General features: G+C 33.3%; 3 protein-coding genes across 4 annotated transcripts; 1 reads left to right on the top strand and 2 right to left on the bottom strand.

Annotated features, from left to right (window-relative positions):
* The first annotated feature begins 2,716 nt into the window (after window positions 1–2,716).
* On the top strand, window positions 2,717–4,679 carry LOC145624554 (uncharacterized). Its single transcript, XM_081677605.1, has 4 exons — window positions 2,717–3,109; window positions 3,205–3,327; window positions 3,644–3,805; window positions 3,884–4,679. The coding sequence occupies exons 1-4, from the start codon at window positions 2,952–2,954 to the stop codon at window positions 4,389–4,391; spliced, it is 951 nt and encodes a 316-aa protein (XP_081533731.1). The 5' UTR covers window positions 2,717–2,951; the 3' UTR covers window positions 4,392–4,679.
* Window positions 4,680–4,788: 109 nt separating this feature from the next.
* On the bottom strand, window positions 4,789–11,347 carry LOC145624552 (U-box domain-containing protein 33-like). Of its 2 annotated transcripts, none has more exons than XM_081677603.1 (7): window positions 10,178–11,347; window positions 9,210–9,328; window positions 8,561–8,655; window positions 7,768–8,317; window positions 6,553–7,110; window positions 5,717–6,439; window positions 4,789–5,340 (listed from the first exon to the last, which is right to left on the bottom strand). In XM_081677603.1, exons 1-7 carry the CDS (start codon window positions 10,485–10,487, stop codon window positions 5,158–5,160), a joined length of 2,538 nt encoding a protein of 845 aa, XP_081533729.1. In that variant the 5' UTR covers window positions 10,488–11,347; the 3' UTR covers window positions 4,789–5,157. The 2 variants fall into 2 exon arrangements, with proteins under 2 accessions (XP_081533729.1, XP_081533730.1); XM_081677604.1 differs by having other exon boundaries at window positions 10,247–11,347.
* Window positions 11,348–12,411: 1,064 nt separating this feature from the next.
* Window positions 12,412–16,130, bottom strand: LOC145624551 (actin-97-like). Its single transcript, XM_081677602.1, has 5 exons — window positions 15,955–16,130; window positions 14,535–14,607; window positions 13,997–14,390; window positions 13,030–13,643; window positions 12,412–12,813 (listed from the first exon to the last, which is right to left on the bottom strand). Exons 2-5 carry the CDS (start codon window positions 14,592–14,594, stop codon window positions 12,748–12,750), a joined length of 1,134 nt encoding a protein of 377 aa, XP_081533728.1. The 5' UTR covers window positions 14,595–14,607; window positions 15,955–16,130; the 3' UTR covers window positions 12,412–12,747.
* Between the last annotated feature and the right edge of the window lie 6,791 nt (window positions 16,131–22,921).

Here is a 22,921-nt window from a genome sequence, read left to right as displayed (position 1 = left end):
TTTTTCCTTAAAATTTTCGTGTTAGATTAAAACACCTAATTTAATCGAAGACGGTCATCTCTCAATACACTATACACCTGACTGTATATTAAGAGCCGATTTTTAAATTCTTACAAGTCTCATTGGTGATATAATCATTTTTGCATTGGCTCTTTTAATATCCTTATTATTGTGAAAAATGATGTACCTTTGTACTGTACAACCAACCTGAGTTTTTAATGGGTGTGATTTGGTCCTTTTCTTTTAATTTAGCTTGCCCCAATTCATTTAGTTAAGGACAGTCTTATTTTGCAATTTAAACCGTCGCATAATTTTAGGGCCCACCAAATCCATCTGGCCAATGGTTCATGTTAAGGGTCAAATTCAAAGGGCTTGTGGGAGTTTCAATATTGGGCTATGTGCTTTGGTTGCGCTGAACCCTTTGGGCCCCATTTTTATGGTGTTAGATAAACTCAAATTAAAGTACCAAGTTTTTTATGACGTCATTCACTTTGATTTTTTTTTTTTTTTTTTTTTTTTTTTGACACATTCTTTAATAAATTATCTTGTTGATGGAAAGTTGGAAACATACTTTTTATTTAAGTATTTAAATTTGAAAGATAGCGTTTATTTTGTACAGTATATATTTGTGATGATTGACGGAAATTCTTTTAATTTTTTTAAGAAATATGATAGAATCTTTAGCAATTCGTTATGCTACGGGCCTATTCTCATACGATTATTTTCACTTCAGTTCAGCTCTAATAAGTTCAGTTCAGTGCAACTCCTAATTTCCTTCTCTTATAAAATATTCAGTTCAATTCAGTTCAACTCTAATAAGTCCAGTTTAGCTCATTTCAATCAATGAGAACATGCCCTACGTATAATTATTACTACGGTGCGGGATATAAAGCAAAAATATTAGACAATCCAAAACTTAAAATGATTCATAATATACTCTGTAGATGGTAATAGACTTAAAAAAATGGGAACATGTTAGTTTACAATCTTAATATTTGTTTTTTTTTGGGCAAATAATCTCAATATTTGATTGATCCACTAAATTTACTTTAAAATATCAACATAATGTGGGTGTAAAATTTTACATTTAATATCAATCTTGTTAACTTTGTGAATATTTAAATATGTTAGCATGACACGGAGTGATATTTGACATGATCGATATTAGGATGTCATGAAAAGATTACTTACAAAAATCTTATAATTATAGTTCATAACTATATTTTCAGAGTTAAACAATTTTACTATAATTAGATGAACTTAAATTAACCTTTAAATGAAACATATCATCCAAAATATGAGGAGCAATATAAGCGCGATCACAAACATATAACTCATGGTGAGTTTCCATTGCCTAACTAATAGGTAATGACTGAGGTAGCCTATACTTTTAGAAATCTTTCCATAAATTACCCAAACTAGTTAAGTTTTTTTTTTTTTTTCCCTAAATTTTTAAAAATGGCCACCACAGTTATGGGTAGTATTTCAATAGCAATGAGAAAGAAATTAATGAAATATTTCCACTCATACTATTATTTATTTATATGGTTCAAATTGGTGTTTCAGAGAACATGCATGTGCATATCAGATTATGTTTCTACTAATAGAAAGTTATATTAATCCAAGCTCCAATGAGGTAGGATTTTTTTAATTAATTAATTAGCTTTATAGAAAAATAGTAAACCCCAACTTTATTTATTCTTAAAGCATACATGGAACTTTGATATCAACTGTTGGCTCGCTCTATATATGTATAATATTCCATATGTGTACTTGAATTATTTCACAGATCAAACAAATTAGATGTTTTGATAAGCGTATGACGATTATGAAGTAATTAATTATTGCAATTTCTTCTTTTAAATATGACTATTTTCCTTTGATATCACAATAAGATTTCAAATAAGAAGAACAAAAAGTAATGACCGAAGTAGTACTATAATCTACTAGTATTAGTTATATGTTCCCTATGAAAATTTGAAGAATATTTTAGTATAATTTTGCTGTTTTAATTGTATATTTGTAAGATTAACAATATAACCATGTCACCTATTTGACCTATATAAGAAATGGTTGTAGATTAATAATCTTCAACAAGACATTTATTAAATCATATACACAACGTATAAAAAAATTATGAATTGATATTACATATTGCCATATTACGCATGAATAGTTTTATACAATCCATATCAACAAAGTATTGGCTCCCTTGATAAGGTTCTTACCTCAGCTTCTAGAGGTTTGGGGTTCGAATCCTACCAAGTGAGGGTACTTGGGGTAGGGATTCCCCTGCCCTACCCTCTACTCTCAAGTGCTTAGTCCGTAATGTTGAGATCTAATCAGGATCCTCCTTACAATCCATAAATACACGTATACTCCGTATTATTTTATAGTATAAGTGTTCATATCAAATTCCAAGGTCCCTAGCTGGCCATACAACCTAAATTGTTACACCGTCAATTAGAAGCTCAATTATCAAGCTCCCACCTTTGAAGCTTCAAAAAAGTCAAAACTCAAGAACAACTCCGAATTCAACTCCAACTTTATTAGCAGTGTACCCATCAAATTAGACTATAATATTGCAAACCATTGAATTTTCTTCACTGAAATTAATTCTTCTTTTTGGACTAAAAATTAATTTCCAAATCAAAATTATTAAATAAAAAGGTCTCTTTTGAAATCGTCACTTCTTATGCAAAATAAATTCCTTTAATTTATTTTACCAAAAACATAACACAGTACACTATGTAGAGGTTGAACAAGTCCTTAGTGGATTAGTTGCAAACTAAATCCTTATCACTAATCAACCCTCATTAATTTTGTTAGTTTGTTAATTGTACTCATTTTTATGTCTTATTAGATTCATACTTGTAACAATCATCTTATACAAGTATAATTTTTTTTTTTTTTAATTTCTCCTATCTTTTAATTAATCTTGTTAGATAAACATGTCAATCTTAGGCTATGATAGCAATAATACTAGCCATAGCAGCAGCAACATGAGCAGCCATTCATTCTTTGAAATAAAAAAACAAGCATCATCTTACATCAAAGAGAAGATTAAAACTGCTAGATTGGTTCTCACTGATGTTACACCAGCACAGTTGTAAGTTCTTACATATTTTCTTAAACTCTTTGTTGGTTTGTTTTCGGCTTTCTTTGTTAGGATGTGTTTTATGATTGCTGGGGACTTTTAAACAGGATGACAGAGGAAGCAACAACTGCTAATCCATGGTCACCGGATACTCGAATCCTGGGACTAATATCAAGGGCTGCTTTTGAAGTTGATGATTATTGGAGAATTGTGGAAATTCTGCATAACAAGTATGTCAAATTTCTTGTTCATCATATTCCTAATCATTTTCATGTATTCATTATTTTTATATTCTGTCTTGGCCTGGATTGTGTAGAGGAACTCATAGTTGATCTCGAAGATCAACAAAATTGTCCAATCTTGATTTATATGGTGGTACATCATATAAGCTATATGAATATGTTCTTGTGGTGGTACTGATCAGTGGCTTGTGGTGTTTGAGATCAACAAAATTTTGCCAATTTCCGAGATCAACTTATCAGTCCTCACACAGTGTGTTTAATTTTTCATGATCTGAAAGATTTTTTCCATCCCCTTTGTGGTCAGATTATCAAAATTTGATAGAAAGAATTGGAGGGAATCTTACAATGCTTTGACAGTATTAGAGCACTTGCTGACTCATGGACCAGAAAGTGTTGCAGAGGAGTTTCAAACAGAGAAATTCATCATCAATAACATGGAAACTTTTCAGCATGTTGATGAAAAAGGGTAGGCAGACTAATGTCAAAAAACTCTTTTGCTGCATTATGTTATATGAAAAGATAATATATAGTTTAGTATATGCAGATTTAATTGGGGCCTTGCTGTGAGGAAGAAGTCAGAGAGAGTATTGAAGTTGCTCGAAAAGAGGCCTCTCCTCAAGGAAGAAAGAGAGCAGGCTAGAAAGCTAACAAGAGAGATTAAAGGGTTTGGTAGCTTTTCTGGAAGATCAGCCTCCCTACTTGAAGACTCGTTGACTATGTATGGAAGGAGCCATTCCCAGTTCAATGAGCATGGATGTGATGGGAAACCACCGGAAAAGAATGGTTTAAATCAGCCTCGAGTAATCTTTCTAGAACACGATGGTAAGGATGACAAACCCAGGACTGTAAAGAGGTTTCTGAAAGAAAATAAGGCACCAAAAAATGAAACAAGGAAAGAAGATTGGCTTGGTTGGAGCAATAATACCGGGGAGAAAAATCTGCTCTTGAATGAAACTAGCGATGGGGTGCTTATAGAAGAGGAAGATCATCCATTTAATGATACTGAGGAACATAATAAAGTGTCTTTGTTAGCTGCTTCAAAAGAGGATTAAGAACAGATGAGTTTGTTTTCTGTATTTTAGTTACAAGGTCCTGCACGCGCAATTTGCAGGTTGTATATCATAAACAGAGCATGTTAGCTTGTCTAAAATGTTAACCTTTGGTTATCAGAGATCTTAATTTCAATTTATGAAAAAGAGAATGCTGTAGAATGCAAGAAAGATACCAAAATTGTTGTTGTACATTTACCTTTGATGCAATTTTCTTGACAGTTTTGTGCTGCAAATCTGCAATTATAAGGTTATTTTGGGTTGACAGTGTAAGAATATGGTTATACAGGTTTACATGGATTGAAACTATGGAATAGAGTAAATTCTACAGGCGGTATATAGGCCGAAAAAAAAATAAAATTATATATATCAATGCTTTCAGAGCTTCAGTGACATGATATCAGAGAAAGATAATGCTAGTAGTATATTTTATTGCACAGTATACAAAGTACAACAAATTTACCCTGCAAAAGAAATGGCACTCGGTATAGTTTGCTATTGTCAATAAATTGTGTTTATCCTATAGACAGTAATACAATATATACTCAATCTAACCTTAGATTTCTTGGTTTTACACAACAAAGGAACATACAACTTCTTACTCCCTACTCTTAATTTCTCCTGGTTGCTCATCAGAGGCAAAACTTTCAGATACAGGGACATGTTGATTGCACCATCTACAACTTTGGAAGCAATATCTAGTCAAGTAGTTAGTAATACAGCTTTACAGGGTTATTAACATTGGTTAACTGCACGCGCATGTGAACAATCAATATTTGCACATCCATTCTTGAGCAGCTAGTCTCAAAGAATTATTTGGAGTAAGATGCAGATGATCCAATCTCAAATTGGTCATAGGAGAAGTTTCTCGACCATTTTCTAACCACTCACGAATGGCTTCTCCCTCATAGGTAAACCCATCAGCTGCTACTTGAGGGTCGCACATGATTTCCTGAAAGGAAATGGTGAAAGAGTTTAATGGAAGCTTAGGCAAGCCAAATATATACATACAGTTACAGGTTACGTAGATCAGCAGAACACATATTAAAAATAATTAATGAAAAATGAGGGAAAGAGAAATGACGCATATGATTGTCGCAAACAAGCTCTTCATGTCACAGCTTGGGTACATGGGCAAACTAACGCAGAATTACGTAAAAATCCCCCTCAATAGATAAACATAAATCAGCTAAACAGACTGGTTTCTGTTGTTTCAAAATCATCCCTTTTATTAAAAATCTTCCATATTTACTAGTCACATAGCTTGAAAAATTCAAGATGCAAACTCCATACTGCAAACTCAGAAGTAACAGATGGTTCTCACTGACCTGAAGGATTGGGCAAAGAAAGAAAGATGGCACTGGCCGCTCTTTTGAGATATGGAGCTGTTGAAGCTCTTTCACCAGAGAGGGTGTCAGCTCTGGCCTAACCCGACTATTCTGTTCACAGAATCTCAAAGCCACATCAGTCAATTTTTCTGCCACAAATGGACCCCATTCCCCAGCAGATGAATCCAGGATTGAATCTAACTTTCCACTGGAAACTGCTCTACGGACGCGTGTTACCAATCCAACTGGAGGTTGTCCTGTTAGTAGCTGCAATATAATGACGCCAAATGAGTATATATCGGATTTCGTTGACAATTTGCCTGTTCTATGAAATTCTGGATCTCTATATGGGAAGGCGCCTTGGGGATCAGGATAATGGCTATAGCTAGAGGAAGTCAGATTATCCTGTGACAGTAACTTGGTGAAACCAAAATCACCAATTTTGCAGTGTAGATCAGAATCTAGAAGGATGCTTTCAAGTTTGAGGTCACCATGAATTATCTTTTCCGGATGCGAGGTATGAAGAAATAAAAGGGCAGTTGAAATCTGAGAGATGATTCTAGCTCGGAGCTTCCAGGAAAGAGGTGTAATGTTGTTTTTCTGAAAGAGACGCCATTGGAGAAACCCATTGGGTACAAAATCATATACAAGCGACCAGGCCTCTGGACATACACCAATCAAAGTCACCAAATGAGGGTGGCGCAGCTTGCCGAGAGCCTGAACCTGCAAAGGTAGTCAGTATCTAAGTTTCATCTCTACATTTCAATTGTTAATGAACTTTGATATAAAAAAAAAAATAATATAAAAACCTATTTCAAAATGAGAAGAAAAAAAACCTGCTTCTGAAATTGTGACGGGCCTTGGATGTTGTGTGCATGGAACCTTTGTATGGCAACAGTTTTACTCAGCAGTTCTCCCTTATAGATGCAACCATATCCCCCTTCAACTAGCTTAAAGCTATCGGAAAAATTGCATGTCGCAGTTTGCAGGTCCAGTAGAGTAAACTCCACTAACTCTGGCACGTCATCCAGAAGCCCCCCATATCCATGGCGGTTCGAACTACCATGGCCAGTACGCCTGCGACTTCTCCACTTCTCAAGCCAACGTTCAGCTTCTATTTTCTGTCTTTCAATCTTTTGTTTTTCTTGACGCAAACTTGCAATACAAACTTGGACAAGTTTCAGCTCCCCAGCTGCCTCATCACAACGGCGGTTGGCCTCCTGAACACGACTATCAAAAACAGCTACATTCCTCATGGTCTTCTGGAGCTCTCCTGTAACTTCTAGTCTTTCCTCTAACAACCTTTGTTGTTCATCCATCAAGCTTCTTAGAGAATTTTCAGCTTCCTCTCTAAGTTCAGCTTCACGAGTTTGAACAGATTTAAAGTCCTTCACCTAAGGAGACCACACAGAATTTGAGATACTTCACAAATGAGAGAAAAGATAAGATCGTGGTTGATGACAACCAATAGCAGAAACTACTCGCAAATAAAAACTCAAAGCTCATAAGTATAAGCATTAAGCATCTCTTTTCATTTTGAATAAATGTCACATTAAGCATAAATTCAGTCCAAATTCACAGTCTGTCCTCAATTGTGCCTCTTACTGCAAGTTTCTACTATAGTGAAAACTACTTACCACAGCATATGCATACAATATAGAAAAAGCATGTACAAATTCAAACTCTACCGGACAAAATAAAGTGCCAACTCTAACAGTATCAGCAATACCTGACTGATACAATGTACAGAATAAATATGTTTTATATGAGGAAACAGTGCAAAGAAAAGAAAAGCATCAATAATAGTTGTTAGGACTAGGTTAAAATCTGAAATTATATGTGGAAGTTGTTAGACCATGCCAATAAGTTGAATTTTATCATTTTCATAGAAAGCACAACTTATAGAGATAACTGTTGAAACTGTTATCAATATATATATATATATATATATATGGTAAACTTCTGGCTTTAGGAAAGTTAATACTCTGTATTTAGCAAATGCCAAATTCCTAAACTGCAACCAAAATAATGGTCAGAGCTCAGAAAATCACCTTCCTCATAGCCTTCAATGCTTCAGCTTCAAGCTCCTTGCGCTTCAATATTTCCAAACATGCTTCATTTCTTGAAGTTTCAACTTCTGCTTTTGCTTCCAAAAGCTGATCATACAGATGATCTTCCTCCAATTTGAAGCCAGAATCTCTGGAAACCTTTTCCCCCATGGATGTACTTGTTGCAGAACCATTGCTGGTAGAGCTTCGAGCATATTCAGGCTCCAAAGTGTTTTCTAAACTAGGTAATAAAAAATCTTCATCAGAGGGATCCTCCTGATTCAAATCTTTAATCTCAGAGCACTGCATGCTTAGGCGAGAAGAACTACCACCACGATTAACTGGATTGTATAGACGATTACTATTCTTATACGGTAAAGATTTTGACCTTAAACCTTCTGTCAGCTCATCTGCCTGACAAGTTGTAACTTTCTCAAACGCTTCTTTTGTCCATACATGCTTCCCTTTATGGATGAACCATATCTCGCAAAATGCTGGAGCACTTTTGGCAATATAAAATTCTTTATGAGAATGCTTTTTTACCTTCACGCAACTGCACCATATAAGTTGAGCACAATAAGATAAATTTTTGAATGTCAATGACAAACCCCCACCGGACCTAGGGAGACATTTAAGGGAAAAGGAGAATTGTAGAAAGGATGGACAAAATAAGAAAGATCAAAGCAGCGTTGAGATATAATTAGTTGCTGAAAGCTGCATTAAACATATTCCTCAAACATCCATGGTGTTTAGTCCTAAAGAAAAGATAAAATAATATTCAAGGACTGAGACTGACCCCATAATGAGCTTCTGCATGCCATGTTTCATGACCAGACCCATGAGTCCTTTGTGAACTTGATCATCTTCGGTGATAATACTGCTTGCTTTTACCTGACAAAAACAATAACCACATCCAGTAATTTTTTACAAAGTACTGCTATGGTTCATCAGATTAACAACATTTTATTACATTATGATTTAGAAAAGACATAGGAATGAGCTGGCAAGGGGGAAAATGAAAATATCTTAAGAATGCGAGTAGATAAAAAGGTGAGCATTGGTTTGCCTCTTTTTTGCACTATAGCAAATTAGAAACAAAGAAGAAGAAATTCTTCATATTTATTGGATTCTAAACTAAAAAACAGTAGCTGGAGTTGATTCCATTATTAGGATAAATCATTTGTTTACTGAGTTAATCAAGCTTTAATTTTGCAGGTTCTAGTACAGCTATGCAGCCACTTTATATAATATTGAAGACGAACTAGTCGTATAACAGAAAATGCAAGTCCAATTTCAATCAACTAAAAGAGAGAGGGCTTTCAATAAATCAATGTACTCAACAACATCTACACTCAATACTACCATTACCCTTTATCAAGCCTCAAAGCAATAAACTTAAGTTTCAAGCTATGCAATCAGCCCCTAATCTGAACATGAGAATTCACCTTGGCTCGATAGCAAAAGTCCAAGTAAGAACGGATAAATTTCTCCATTTTCCCCCTCTCCTCATTCCTGTATGCAGTCACCACTACTGCATTTGCTTGCGTTGCTGGTAGTTTTCCCACTGCATTGCAGAAAAACCAACAAAGATAACAGTACAGTCAAATAACAATCTTATCGCCATAAGTAGTAGGCTTACATGTATCACATTTCACAAAAAATGAGTGATCCTATCTACATTCTTTAGGATTAGTTAGGACACTAACTATTTAAGACTCCATATTTCTTACTTCATATAACATTTTGGTGATTATTGTGAACATCAGTATGAAACTTCTTCATCAAAAATGCTAGAATTTGTTATATACACCCGGGTGTATAGAGGATCATTTGCTCATTTAATCAACAAATGAGCAAATAATATTTTTACTTATTTGTTGATTGAATGATCAAATGACCCCGGGTGTACATAATAGGCTCTCCAAAGACGCAAAACATATAAGAAAACGCCAAGCAAACCTCAGAGTTCACTCAATAGTCATTGCTTTAATAATCTTTTAACCAATTTTATTGCCGATCATTCTTTAAGTCACAAAGAATATTACATTGGAAATTAACAACCACATTGTCCCAACACCCCTAATAGTTGTCTGCTTCCAATTTTATTCAATTACAGAAATATTTGAAAATCTGGCCATAATTCACTTCTAATTTAGGAAATGTAACAATTTTTTTTTCCGGACATTCCAAAACAGTATATACACTACAATTAACCAAAAGAAATGGACTAAATTGCCAAGCATCTAAAAAAATATAAGCTGCAATTAACATGATTCAGTCAAACAATCAAATTTCCGATGATATCACACTATTTAAACTAATTAACTCAGCAACTTCAACCAAATCAAACCGAATATAATTTTCTAAAAATTCCAGAAAATTAACAAAAAAAAATCAAAGAGAGAGAAATTACAGAGAGTAGGAATGTAAGGAGAAGGTTGATGAACATGAACAAGGCAAATATCAGAGTTTGGAAAAGTACGAAACGTCCATCGAAGCAAAGAAACGGTCTTCCCCTCAGACCTTCCAACAGCAACATACACTTTCTCTCTCCTCGTTTCATCTTCTTCGATGTTCGTGAAACTCGAGCTCAACTCGGTCCGACTCGGTTGGCGTTCCAACTCGGCGGCGTAACTCGCCATTGAGAAAGAAGGTGAGGAGGAAAACCGGGAGTACCGGTCAACGGTTGGGTGAGGCAAGGGAAATGGGGTTAGAAGCTCCATTTGTTAGCGTAGAATCCGGTGATTATTGGCATCAGCGCCGGTAGCAGGTACATAAGAGCGCGCTTGATTGAAAGGACACAAATTTTTAAAAAAAGCCGGTGTTCAGTAAATTAGTGAATGGCGGAAGTTGGGACAACCAACAACTGCCAAACCACCACTCCTGTCGCCACTCCCTTAGCTTCTCCTAAGAATCCGGCGTCCCCCTCCGATTTCGACCTTGCTAAGCATCCCAATCCCCTGATTCCTGCGCTTCTGACCTCCCCCCATCCCCCGATTTGTCGAGTTTGAAGTCCGGAATTACAACAACTCCGAATACCTCGACCCCAATTGCATATATACCTTATTGTGGGTTTTTATCATTTCGCCTCATCTACTTTGATGGTGGCAAACATGGCAGCGGCGGAGGTGGTGATGACTATGGCGGCAGAGGTGACGATGACGACAACTATGAAGGGAAAAATATGAGGGCTTGCAGTTGGTAACGGAGAGGGAGAAGGGGGTTGAGGTTTTGATGGAGGAGAGAGAATTTGAAGGTTTGTTAATGGTGGAAATGTTTAGTTTTGAGGAGAGATAAAGATACGGGATGAAAGTAGAGCCATTGGGGTAACCTTTGTATTTTGTGTTTATTTTTTTTATTTTAATACTCTGTTTTTGTGAAAAAAAGGGTCACTTTTGTGAAGAAAAAGGGTCACTTTTGTGGAAAAAAAGGGTCATTTTTGTAAAAAAGGGGTAACTTTTGTGAAAATATGAATCACTTTTATAATAAAAAGGGTCACTTTTGTAAAGAAAAAGGGTCACTTTTATAAAGAAAAAGGGTCACTTTTTCGTAAAAATGTTCGATGTACAATAAAATTACTGTAAACCGGGGGCATGCAAAAGGAGTTGTTGAAAGGAATAGGGAGACTTTTGGGGGTTTAGAAGGATGACTAAAATGTGAGAATAATATGACTTCTTTCAGGATTAAAGGAAGATTAAACAAACAGCAAATGATATATTGCTAGTGTTACAACTTGCAAGTACTACGGTCTACGGAGTATTACTTGGAGTACTTTCTAATATAAAGTGTAATTAATTACTCGTATTATTGTTTAAAAAAAAAACAACTCATAGTAATTTATTAATATAAGATTTTTTTTTAAAAAAAAATTATTTTGGTGTTTAGAGAGCCACAAGGGCGAGGTGATGAAAATCGATCTCAATATCTCTTGAAATCAGAAGGAAGTTCTAACCATTTGAGTTATACCTTAATCTCAACATAAGATTGATTAGTGACCGAATCAAGAATTAGATATAATAGTTCCTTTTTGTTGTTGGTGAGGTGAAGTGTCATTTTCAAGACTTGTATTTTTGGGTGGAAAGAAAGGCAAAATACAAAATTTCCTCTTTCTTTCTCAACTAGTGTAACATTTGTAAATTGACTAGAATTTTGTTCGGCTTTGTTGCTCTGTTATCTAATAATTGTCAATGTGTCATGAAATAATTACTCTACCAAGTATACTATTTTGGTCTTGTTTACACATGATAATTGAATTTTATTTTTTTGACGGGGTATCTATCAAATTGATGTAAAAACAAAAAAAATCAAATTGACAACACTAATGGCCTATTTTTGGCACCTTTTCCATCTTCACAAGTTGAGGTTGAGAGTACGGAGACAGAAAAGAAACAAGCTTAAAGCTGGAGTACATCATACAATTATTTCTGCTTCGATTCATAGACTTTGCCAAATTCGACGTCAAAGGAAAACCGATTTAATTAAGTTTGGTTTTTCCAGAATTAACTTTTCCAACATTGATTAGTCTATTACAATACTTCATTACATTATCCTGTCCTGGTTGTGAATATCATAGACAATTAAGGCAACCAGTATTCAGTATATAGAGTAGAAAATCAACTGTAATAAGGCCATCAAAGCTATACAACATTGAAATTGGCATGAATAAAACATGAAATTAATGTAATAAGAAAAATGGGTAATTGTTAATATATCACTGATTACTCTCAATTATAATCAACAAGAAAATCAACTAAACAAAATAGAATAATGAACAAATTAAATTTGTTAACTTTTTTTTTTTTTTTGGTTCTTCCTCTGGCCGGACTTTGAAGGCCAAGTCTCAACAACAATGACGATAAACTTGGGAATATGATAACTTCAAAATAACTCGGTCATATAAAAAATATATCTTCAAGCTGTAATTTCTTTGCGCCAATGGGAAGATAATACTTCTTCCAACTCTATAATCCAACAGAAAAGAATTTAGAAGCACTTGCGGTGAACAATTGATGGACCAGATTCGTCATATTCTGCCTTCGCAATCCACATCTATAAAACGAACCAAACACAACAGTTGATTAAACCATTCATCACATTAATTGATGCTATGTCAACAATTTAGGCCAATAGTTTTAACTCTGCTTAAAAAATTAAGTTTCATGGAAACATGTTCATTTTACAACTAGTAACAATTCTTGACAAGTTCAAACAAGTATATAATGAAAAAAAAAATGAAGCAGTCTTAGTTTTGAGCATTTTAATTACCTGTTGGAATGTGCTGAGAGATGCTAAGATGGACCCTCCGATCCAGACACTGTACTTCCTCTCAGGTGGAGCGACAACCTTGATCTTCATGCTGCTAGGAGCCAAAGCAGTGATTTCTTTGCTCATCCTATCAGCAATTCCGGGGAACATTGTGGTTCCTCCACTAAGAACAATGTTTCCATACAGATCTTTTCTGATATCGACATCACACTTCATGATGGAGTTGTAAGTGGTTTCATGAATACCAGCAGCTTCCATACCAATCATGGATGGCTGGAAGAGGACTTCAGGGCATCTGAAACGCTCACCCCCAATGGTGATAACCTGCCCATCAGGCAATTCATAGTTCTTCTCAACTGAAGAGCTAGTCTTGGCAGTTTCGAGCTCCTGCTCATAGTCAAGAGCAATGTAAGACAGCTTCTCCTTTATATCTCTTACAATTTCTCGCTCAGCAGAGGTGGTGAAAGAGTACCCTCTCTCAGTTAGAATCTTCATGAGGTGGTCAGTGAGATCACGTCCAGCCAAATCAAGACGCAAGATAGCGTGTGGGAGGGCATAACCCTCGTAGATGGGAACGGTGTGACTGACACCGTCACCAGAGTCCAAAACAATACCTGCAAATTGATATAACACCCTTGTTAAACATCAGAGGTGCATTTGCATAAATGATCTCTATGACTCTATACACCATACATCAGGTTAAAGGATGCATCACTAGATAAGCATTATAGGACAATTTCCTCAAAACTAGAGAGCACTGTTTTATTTGGGCATCTGAATACATCCTGACAGCCATATTTTCAGTCTTCCAACATTGAATTTATCAACTTTGAAAAGCTAAGCATCAGTTATCAGTTTGTCACTCACAATAGCATGCAGAAGTGACTCATACCCCCAATCCCTCTCAAGTGTCAATAACATGACCAAGCGGTTAATTTAAAGTCAATATCATCTGTAATTCACTTACCAGTAGTACGACCACTAGCGTATAGGGAGAGAACAGCCTGGATAGCAACATACATGGCAGGAGCATTGAAAGTTTCAAACATAATTTGAGTCATCTTTTCACGATTGGCCTTTGGGTTAAGAGGTGCTTCTGTAAGCAACACTGGGTGTTCCTCAGGAGCAACTCGAAGCTCATTGTAGAAGGTATGATGCCAAATTTTTTCCATGTCATCCCAGTTGGTGACAATACCGTGCTCAATAGGGTATTTCAGGGTCAAGATACCACGCTTTGATTGGGCTTCATCTCCAACATATGCATCTTTTTGGCCCATACCAACCATGACACCAGTGTGTCGTGGTCGTCCCACAATACTAGGAAAGACAGCCCTTGGAGCATCATCTCCTGCAAATCCAGCCTAAATTTTGATATTTGCAAAAACTTTAAGTTAGTCAATATGGATTCTGGCAGCAGAACAGTCCACAGCATTACTTCATTTCACAAAAAAACATTAATTTAACTACTAATAGAAAATTTCTATTAAAAGAAGCTCGTAATGTACCTTAACCATTCCAGTTCCATTGTCGCACACAAGTGGTTGAACATCCTCTACATCAGCCATCTTATACAACTAACTGTAACAAAAGACCTCAAACCTTAGATCACACGCCAAATGACAACCAGTCAAGGGAACAAATAGCAAAAGAAAAGAACTGAGCAAGAGTATGAAACCATATAATACATGGAATCAACTCGAAAACATAATTTAAAGGACCAACAACATACATTAGCTTTTTCACCACTCAATGAAACAAGCAGAGTTAAACTTTAAAAAAAGGCATCCATAAGTTGACACCCTAGCAAACCAAAGTGGGCTACCATAAGATCTATGCAGTTATATGGATGGCGACGTCTTAGCTAACACAAGAAGGTTATCATAAGATCAGTGCACTTGCATATAATCCCATCCAATCACATTGCATCATTGTAGCTATTCACATCCAAATTCAGAATTTCATGTGTTTGAAATCAGTCAATACACGTGAAATTTTGACTAGTTTGATTTGATCATTCCATCAAACTTATTAGATTTTTCTTGACCCACACATTATACATACACCATTGCACTATGATCATCTGATGTAAAATGCAATGACATCATAAGATGTTAAATCATGGTAAACAACGGAATTATCCAATTACAAATTGATTAAAGGGATAAAATCAATTTGGTCAATACTCTCATTGCACATTAAACTTTTGCTTCAATCTTACTACTACTACAAGTTTGTTTGACACCAAACCATGTGATTAGTAAAACATAATTAGTAAATTCCATTGTTTATTGACTAGTTTTTAATAACAATTGTGCCTAATATAAAAACAATCTCAAATACACGTGTTCAGAGAAGGACATTTTGCTAAAATTCTGGTTTCATTCCAAGAACAAGCCAAAAAACACACAAAATGATGACAAAAACAAGTGATTAGAGTCTCAATGTCTCATATCTTGGACGAATAGGACAAATCACAAATAGAATTATGGCAAGAAGTCTCCAAAATCAAAATACGACATTTTGTCACCATGACCAACATTTATTAGCATTTATCAAAGCACAAATCATCACAACATGACGAGTCGTAAATTGTAAGAGCACAAATCATCACAACATGACGAATTATAAGAGTACAAATCATCACAACATTCCGAATAAATCAAATTGACAGTAAAAAAATTCACATTACGACGATTAAAATATCAACCTCATTTTATGTAAGTACTGGAATTACACCAGATCGAAGCAGTTAATTATACGATCAAACATAATTTCAGAGCATGCATTTCAACAATGGATATTACGAAACGTCAAAATCAAACAATCACAATAATTCCTCGATCATCAATGAATAATGATATAAAAAATGAAAACAAAATAAAACTCACAATTCAGATTTGAAAATGAAGAAATGCAATTACATACCTTAGGTTATGAAGAGGAGAGAGAAAGCGGGGGTTGGAAAAGTGAAAGAAGAGTGAAATGAGAAATGGGAGAGGAAGGAGGGAAGAGAAGGGGGGGTTTACAAAAATAGGGAGAGATTGTGTGTTTTAAAAAAAATCGTGGTTGTCCACTTCTTGAATTAAAATTAAAATAAATAAAAACGGAATGATAGTAATGGTTTAATTTAGAGGATGAACACCAAAAGAAGCGGTCCTTGAAGTTTTAATTTCCAGGATTTGATTTCACCACTCATTAACAGCCCAGCTGTCGGACCTGCACGTTGTCACGCTCACGCATCATGGGTCCCCATTATCAGAGGAGACGAAGGAAGAAGGGAACATGGTTTTTTTTTTTATTATTTCTGGGGGTCCAATCTTATTAATTTGGGTCCTTGTTTTTTATTTGTTGGATTTGGGCTTACAAGTTTCAACTTGGACTAATTACGATTTAGAATTTATGGATTGTTGTTACTTCTGTGACCCAATAAAAGACAAGGTTGATCCAAAGAATCATTTATTTTACATTCAAATGGGAAATTCATAAGTTTTTTTTTTTTTTTTTTTTTTTTTTTGTATCGACTACCCCTAGTCTATTTAATACTCCTATTTCATTTAACATGATGTTAATGTAGAACTTTAACGAACAATAAATTTAATTCTTCTTCCGTAAAAAAATATAATATGCTGAATATATTTTTTGTTATGTATAATTTATAAAAGACGATCAAAGAAAAGGTAGTTAATAGTGTAAAAGTCAAAGGATGTCAAGTAAAAATAACAAAGGGAGTATTTCTTTTACTTATACATGCAATTGTGTACTATAAGGTGCACGAGTCATAAGACTATGTAGGTAGGTTCAAGTAGAGAGAAGGAAAAGGATAGGAAAAGAAATAATCGATTGTAATAACAATGTAAAGGTACACTATCAATAATAGCAAACAAGGATAGCATGATATTCATTTCAAAATTCAATATACTGCATTATTCAATTCAAATGTGATTCATTATTGGGTTGAATTACAAAAGATCTATATATATATATACTCTTTACTTTCAGTACTGTCTTCTCTCTATTGCCCCGAGTGTGTTCACGAATAGATCTTTATGGGGAGACAATCGAATATAGAGAAAGAAAGTCCAGTTATTCAAGTTTACACTACTTGAGAACTTAAAATGTGACTATTCAATAATTATATGGGGATTAAGGAGCATCCTTCTTAAATTTATGCACTTGTTAATTGTATGGATTAAATTGGCCTTTTGATTTTTGATATATGTACCCCAAGTCCCCAAGTATTAAGTTGAAGATCATTTGGTAGGTTTGTACCAAGGGCATTTTAAGAAATTCACAATGAAAGGTATTTTTACTATTTTAGGTAATTTTTCTGGAAGGAAAGCAGGTCCCATGGGGGAGGCCCAAACATATGGCTTGTATACAATTTTGCACACTTGGGTTTACTATTAGCAAAAGGCCAAATATAGTACATTTGTTTGAGTAGTCCAATGACAAATAAAAATCACCAACAACATATTCTTTTATTTCTTCAATTTTAGAATCCCATGCATTTACACAAATACAAAATACTGAGAACCTAATTGAGTTACTAACCTTTTTTTTTTTTTTTTTTTTTTGATAATTGAGTTACTAATATATTCTTTTATTTCTTTAATTTTTAAAATCCCATGCACTTAGCATTAGTACAATTAGAGGTTATATACATACATATATATATATGAAGATTTTTCAAAATAAATTAAACACTATTATAGAAAATTAAATTTATGCTAATTTAAAAAGACTAAACATTAGTACAATTCAATGTGGTGAGAGAATGGCGATGACATATACGGTAATACACAGCAAACATGTAGTACCAAATCATATCGAAGGAAGGGTGACACATGACGTTAGTAAGTTGTCCCTATGAGTTTCAATAATACTACGTATTATAAAGTGCACAGGAAAAGTCTTCATCATCGATTCTGTTGTTTTATTAGAGGACCTTAACATAGTAGCGTTGGTTAGCAATAGCAAAGCGCCTGGATGTAGCTACCCGACCTTCGTTCAACTATTTAATATTGCGTCTTTTTGCTTTCTATTTAGCCTTAAATTATTTATCTGGGAGAAAGTACATATAATGAAATAAGAACGCATGGATGGAAATTACAAATAAGTGGCAGATTTGAGGGAAAGACAAAAGGGTTGGAGAAATATAAGAAAGAAACAAGAAACAAAGCAGATTCTTGGCGTACTCAGATCAGAATACTGAATACATCATAGAAATGTGAAGCGAAAGCCTCAAAGAATCACGATGAAGGATACTAGCAGAAAGTCACCAAGGACGTCGTCAAAGCTCATTAAATATAATATCTTTGACAACCTACTTTTATATGGGCCATAATTAAGGAAATCAACTTATTATTGCCAAGATTTAAAAGGGTAGTTATATAATTATAATACATTATTTATATTTATATTTATATTTGTAGAAAAGTTTATAAAAAGTGAGACTATACATGTTCTTTTTATTTTATTTTTTGATGGAACATTTTCAGTTTATTATATAAAAATTTAAGCTAATATTTAATTATTAGATCTTTTTTTTTTTTTTTATTTTGTGTTTACTAATTGATATAAACCTTTGAAAAAATTATGAATATTTCATATTTAAAATTACATATTTATTAATACAATTCTAATGACATATCTCATATAATGAAACGTTATTATCTTGCGGAGTATATTATTAGTGAATGGCTTGACTAAACTAGATCGGACTAGAAAAATTAAGATAAAATCGAATTATTAGTTGAGCTGAATTAGCTTGATTGAATGTAAGAAAATGTAAGTAATGTAGGAGAGATGAAATAAATGGTGGGGGATCTAGGTGTAAAACATGGATAAAATAATAAAAAAAAATATATAAAAAAATATATATATATAAAAAAAAAAAAAAAAAAAAAAAAATGAACCGAAAAGTGTAAATAGTATGAGGCAAAAGGGATAAGTTAGTTGAAGGATTTGGCAAAATAAAATAAAGTAAGGAGTTACAATTTTTTTTTTTTTTTTTTTTTTTTTTAATGTAAAGAGAGTAACGGTTGCAAATGATATAAACAAGATTTGATCTCAAATCGTAAGTACCATTCCTCAGGATCAACTTTTTAATAACCAACTATTATTCACAAATGAGAGCAAGTCGAGCTTTAAGTAAAAAGGGTGTATAATTTATTTATTTTTCACTAGCTTACATAGTTTTGAATAGATAATTCGTACAAACTACTTTACAGTTTCTTCAAGTAGAATCAAAATTTACTTTTTGGCAATATATTTACTACTGGTAGTCTATATTAGTGCATATTAGGTCAGAGGCTTGCTTGATAAGCTTATATTGTACTGCAAATCAGTCGAAGATACTTTGCTTAAGTATTGAGGCTTTGGACTAATAATTAGGTTTATACTTTACTACAACTCAAAGCTCCTAATTTCTCTTGACTATCTGTCATAATAGCCATTGTGATCTATTCATCTACATGCATGAAAAATAAATAATAAAGTAAAATATGAAATAATATTAATAATAATAATAATTAAAAAAAAAAAGAGAATAATCTAATAATTTGTGTGGGATTGGATTATTGGAAATAATTAATCAATCACGTACATTGAATTGATTATAATGATAAGTGAATAACAACATGTTATAAGAAAGAAATAATAAAATCATAACGTGGTTAAGGATCAATTTCTGGGTGATGTGAAACATACGCCCAATAATATATTGCTTGCTTTTCTTAGACTAACTAGCATGTTAATCACTAATCAAGTAATCATGTACTTGATTGTATAATGTAAGCTAACCCCCTTGAATGATTGTAGACTTTTTACTATCTAAATTGAGATAAGGTTTTATAATTAAGGTTTTACTAAGTATTATTTATATTATTTATTTATCTATTTAATTATTTATTTATTTGTAAATAAAACAAAGAGATACTCCAGAACAACATGCATGCACAACCTACTCTAAGCGCCTATTAGTTAGATAATCTAATTTCAAAAAAAAAAAAAAGTTAGATAATCTAATACAACATAGACATTAAATTATGAAAGTATCGTACATTTTTCAATATTTAAGCCAAATTATATTCATATATACATAGACCTTTCATTAATGTGTGTCACTTCAATTAATTTACATATGTTCTCTGTACAATAATGGTGCATATAATCAGTTATTTCATAATGTAACATAAGATAAAAGAAAATCGATCAATAATAATGCGTCAAAAGATACAAGTTTAATTTTGGCTGGCGTGTTCATGTGACTCGTGCCACAATATTTGTAAAGCACGATAAATGTTCATATTGTGGTCGTGATAGTTGATGAGACGACTGAAGTTAATTAAGAAAAAAAAAAACTAACATATAAAATTAGTGGCTACATACATTGGATTATTACTCTACTTAATTATCACCATTCCTCAAGATCGACTTGGGGTTATGCTGGACCTGTATAAGAGTATTAAACAGATGATCTGATGAGTGAATATTTCTTATACTCTAATAATAAGATCGATGGAAGTGGAATAGAAAAATGGGGAAAGTTGTGGAGGGAGCAAAGAAGAAAAAGAGGAAAAGATGAGGGACCAAAGTGGAAAAGGTGCCGAAAATTGTTGGCACACCCTTTATGATGGTGAAATCCAAGCAATCTAATTGGGTCCCCCTTCACTTTCAACTAGTTTAGGCAACAAGCAGCTTTCATAATATTAGCGTGAATGTCAAACTTCCTTTCGTATTCGTTTTTTACGTTTTTACAATTTACTACTATTCCCTATTATTATGGCATTCTCATTAGTGGAGTATGTTACAAGGTAAGAGCATCCAAAGTTTGGCTTTTTTCTCCAGCTCTTATTTCTAGTTAACTACTCTATTTTTATGGCCTTTTACCAGATACCTTTTAACAACCCTTCACTCTTACCGTTATTTACGCGGGAATCCTAGGCTGCTACTTACATTTACCCGGCTAAATTGTGCGTGCCATTCAATTCCATCATATTACTCATACACTAGTAAATTTTTTTTTTTATCCTATTATTTATTTATTTATTTATTTATTTATTATTATTTCCCAATCTTAACACCGTTATCACAAATCGAGATACAATAAGAATGAAAAAGATATGCATGTATTATTAATCCATATTTACAATAAATATGATATTGCCCCATTAATATCACCTTTTATATATATTTTTTTACCAAATTTATGATAAAATATACTTTGTCTATCACCTTTAAAGATGAAATATCAAAAGACTTACATGCCTTAGCTAGTTAGTAATCGTTATCTTAATTAATCAAGAATTTTATCACATACATCATGCATGTAAATCATTATTTGAAAAAAAAAAATTGATGATATATAATGATAGAAAAAGTATTATTTTTAAGTTTATTGTATAATGATATACATATGGTGATAATTTTCAAAAAAATAATAAACTTTGGAAGACTTATAAATTATTATTACACATAATGATCCTTCCTCTTTGAATCTATGATTGAGATGTGAATCCATTGCATATATAGTGGCTTAGTCTTTAACCACCAAACCTCAAATCGAGTATTTTTTAACACATATTAGGTGATTATTATACATTTCTTCTAAATTGAATCTTTGACTTTTAAAATCATTCACCCCATCAAAACTAATGAAAGTGCTTATTACTTCATGAATCCATGATGTACTATAAACCTAATCATAACGGGGGTTGAACAAATAGATTTGTATTTGCTAAAAAATCACTACACGTCAAAAGATGCAAAATTATTATTGATGTCATGTTATAGGCCGGCAAACCTTACAAATTTACAATATAGCCAATAGTTAATTTCATCTCCTTCCTCTCCACCGTCTACATTCCTTATATTCCTTATAACTCCAAATTTTCAAGAATTGATTGATAATACACTCTTAGAGTCTTAATTAGGTGATTACATATTATAGTTGATGTATTCATTAATTTCAAAAAACTTTTGATTCAACCCATTGAATTTCTTGGTGATATGTTTTAATAATTCATTAGTATTTTAATGCTACACACCCATCCTATTTAATTTTTCAAATACTTTGTAGTGTTTTGCACGTAACAACCTTAATTATGTATAAAAATAATCAAATGTTACGCTAGGGTAGATGCTTAATTGATGGTGACTCACACCCGCATCTTGATTTGTGGCTATTATGACCGAGTATATCTTTCTTTCACATATTCCGTAAAAAAAGATTAAATATAAGGATTGTGGAATATTATGATGATCTTCCATGCCTAGCAATAAACACCTGACCCAAACACACCAAAAATTTAAAAAAAAAAAAAAAAATCTTTATTCACAACAATACCCAAACAAGAACGATAGCAAAAATAAATTTCATAATTACATAACATTACAGTAATTATTTCATAATTTCATTGATTAAGTTTGAAATAAAATTCTGAAAATTAAGTTAGTGTAGAAAACCACGTGTATTGATACCTCAAAGTGCGTAGAACCTAAAGCGATTGTGACATGTTATATTCCCCTTCAACCCCCAAAATAAACCCAACCTCCCTCTTTCTCTCTCTTTTTTTTTTTATCTCTCCTACAAAAAAAAAAAAACCCTGTTTCAGGCGAAAATAAGAAGAGAGAGAAAATCCCCAAAAAAAACAGAGCGAATTCGAATGTGTTTTTGTTGATTATAAGGTCATGTCGTTTGCATCGGATCCTTCGCCAAAGTGGGTACTATGAATACCAAATCCCCCTCTTTCTCTCTCCTCCCTTCTTCCACATAAACAAATCATCAATTCCATTTTTATTTTTATTTATTATTTTCAAAAAAAGAAAATTAATAATTTCGAAGAAAATACACACCAAATCATGGGAAATTCAGATCATAAACAACAAGACA

The sequence above is a fragment of the Chenopodium album genome, chromosome 3 (assembly GCF_948465745.1).
Source record: "Chenopodium album chromosome 3, dcCheAlbu1.1, whole genome shotgun sequence".
NCBI classification, from domain to species: domain Eukaryota; kingdom Viridiplantae; phylum Streptophyta; class Magnoliopsida; order Caryophyllales; family Amaranthaceae; genus Chenopodium; species Chenopodium album.
The sequence above is the reverse complement of the archived record's forward strand: the minus strand, read 5'-3'. Positions and strand labels throughout refer to the sequence as shown.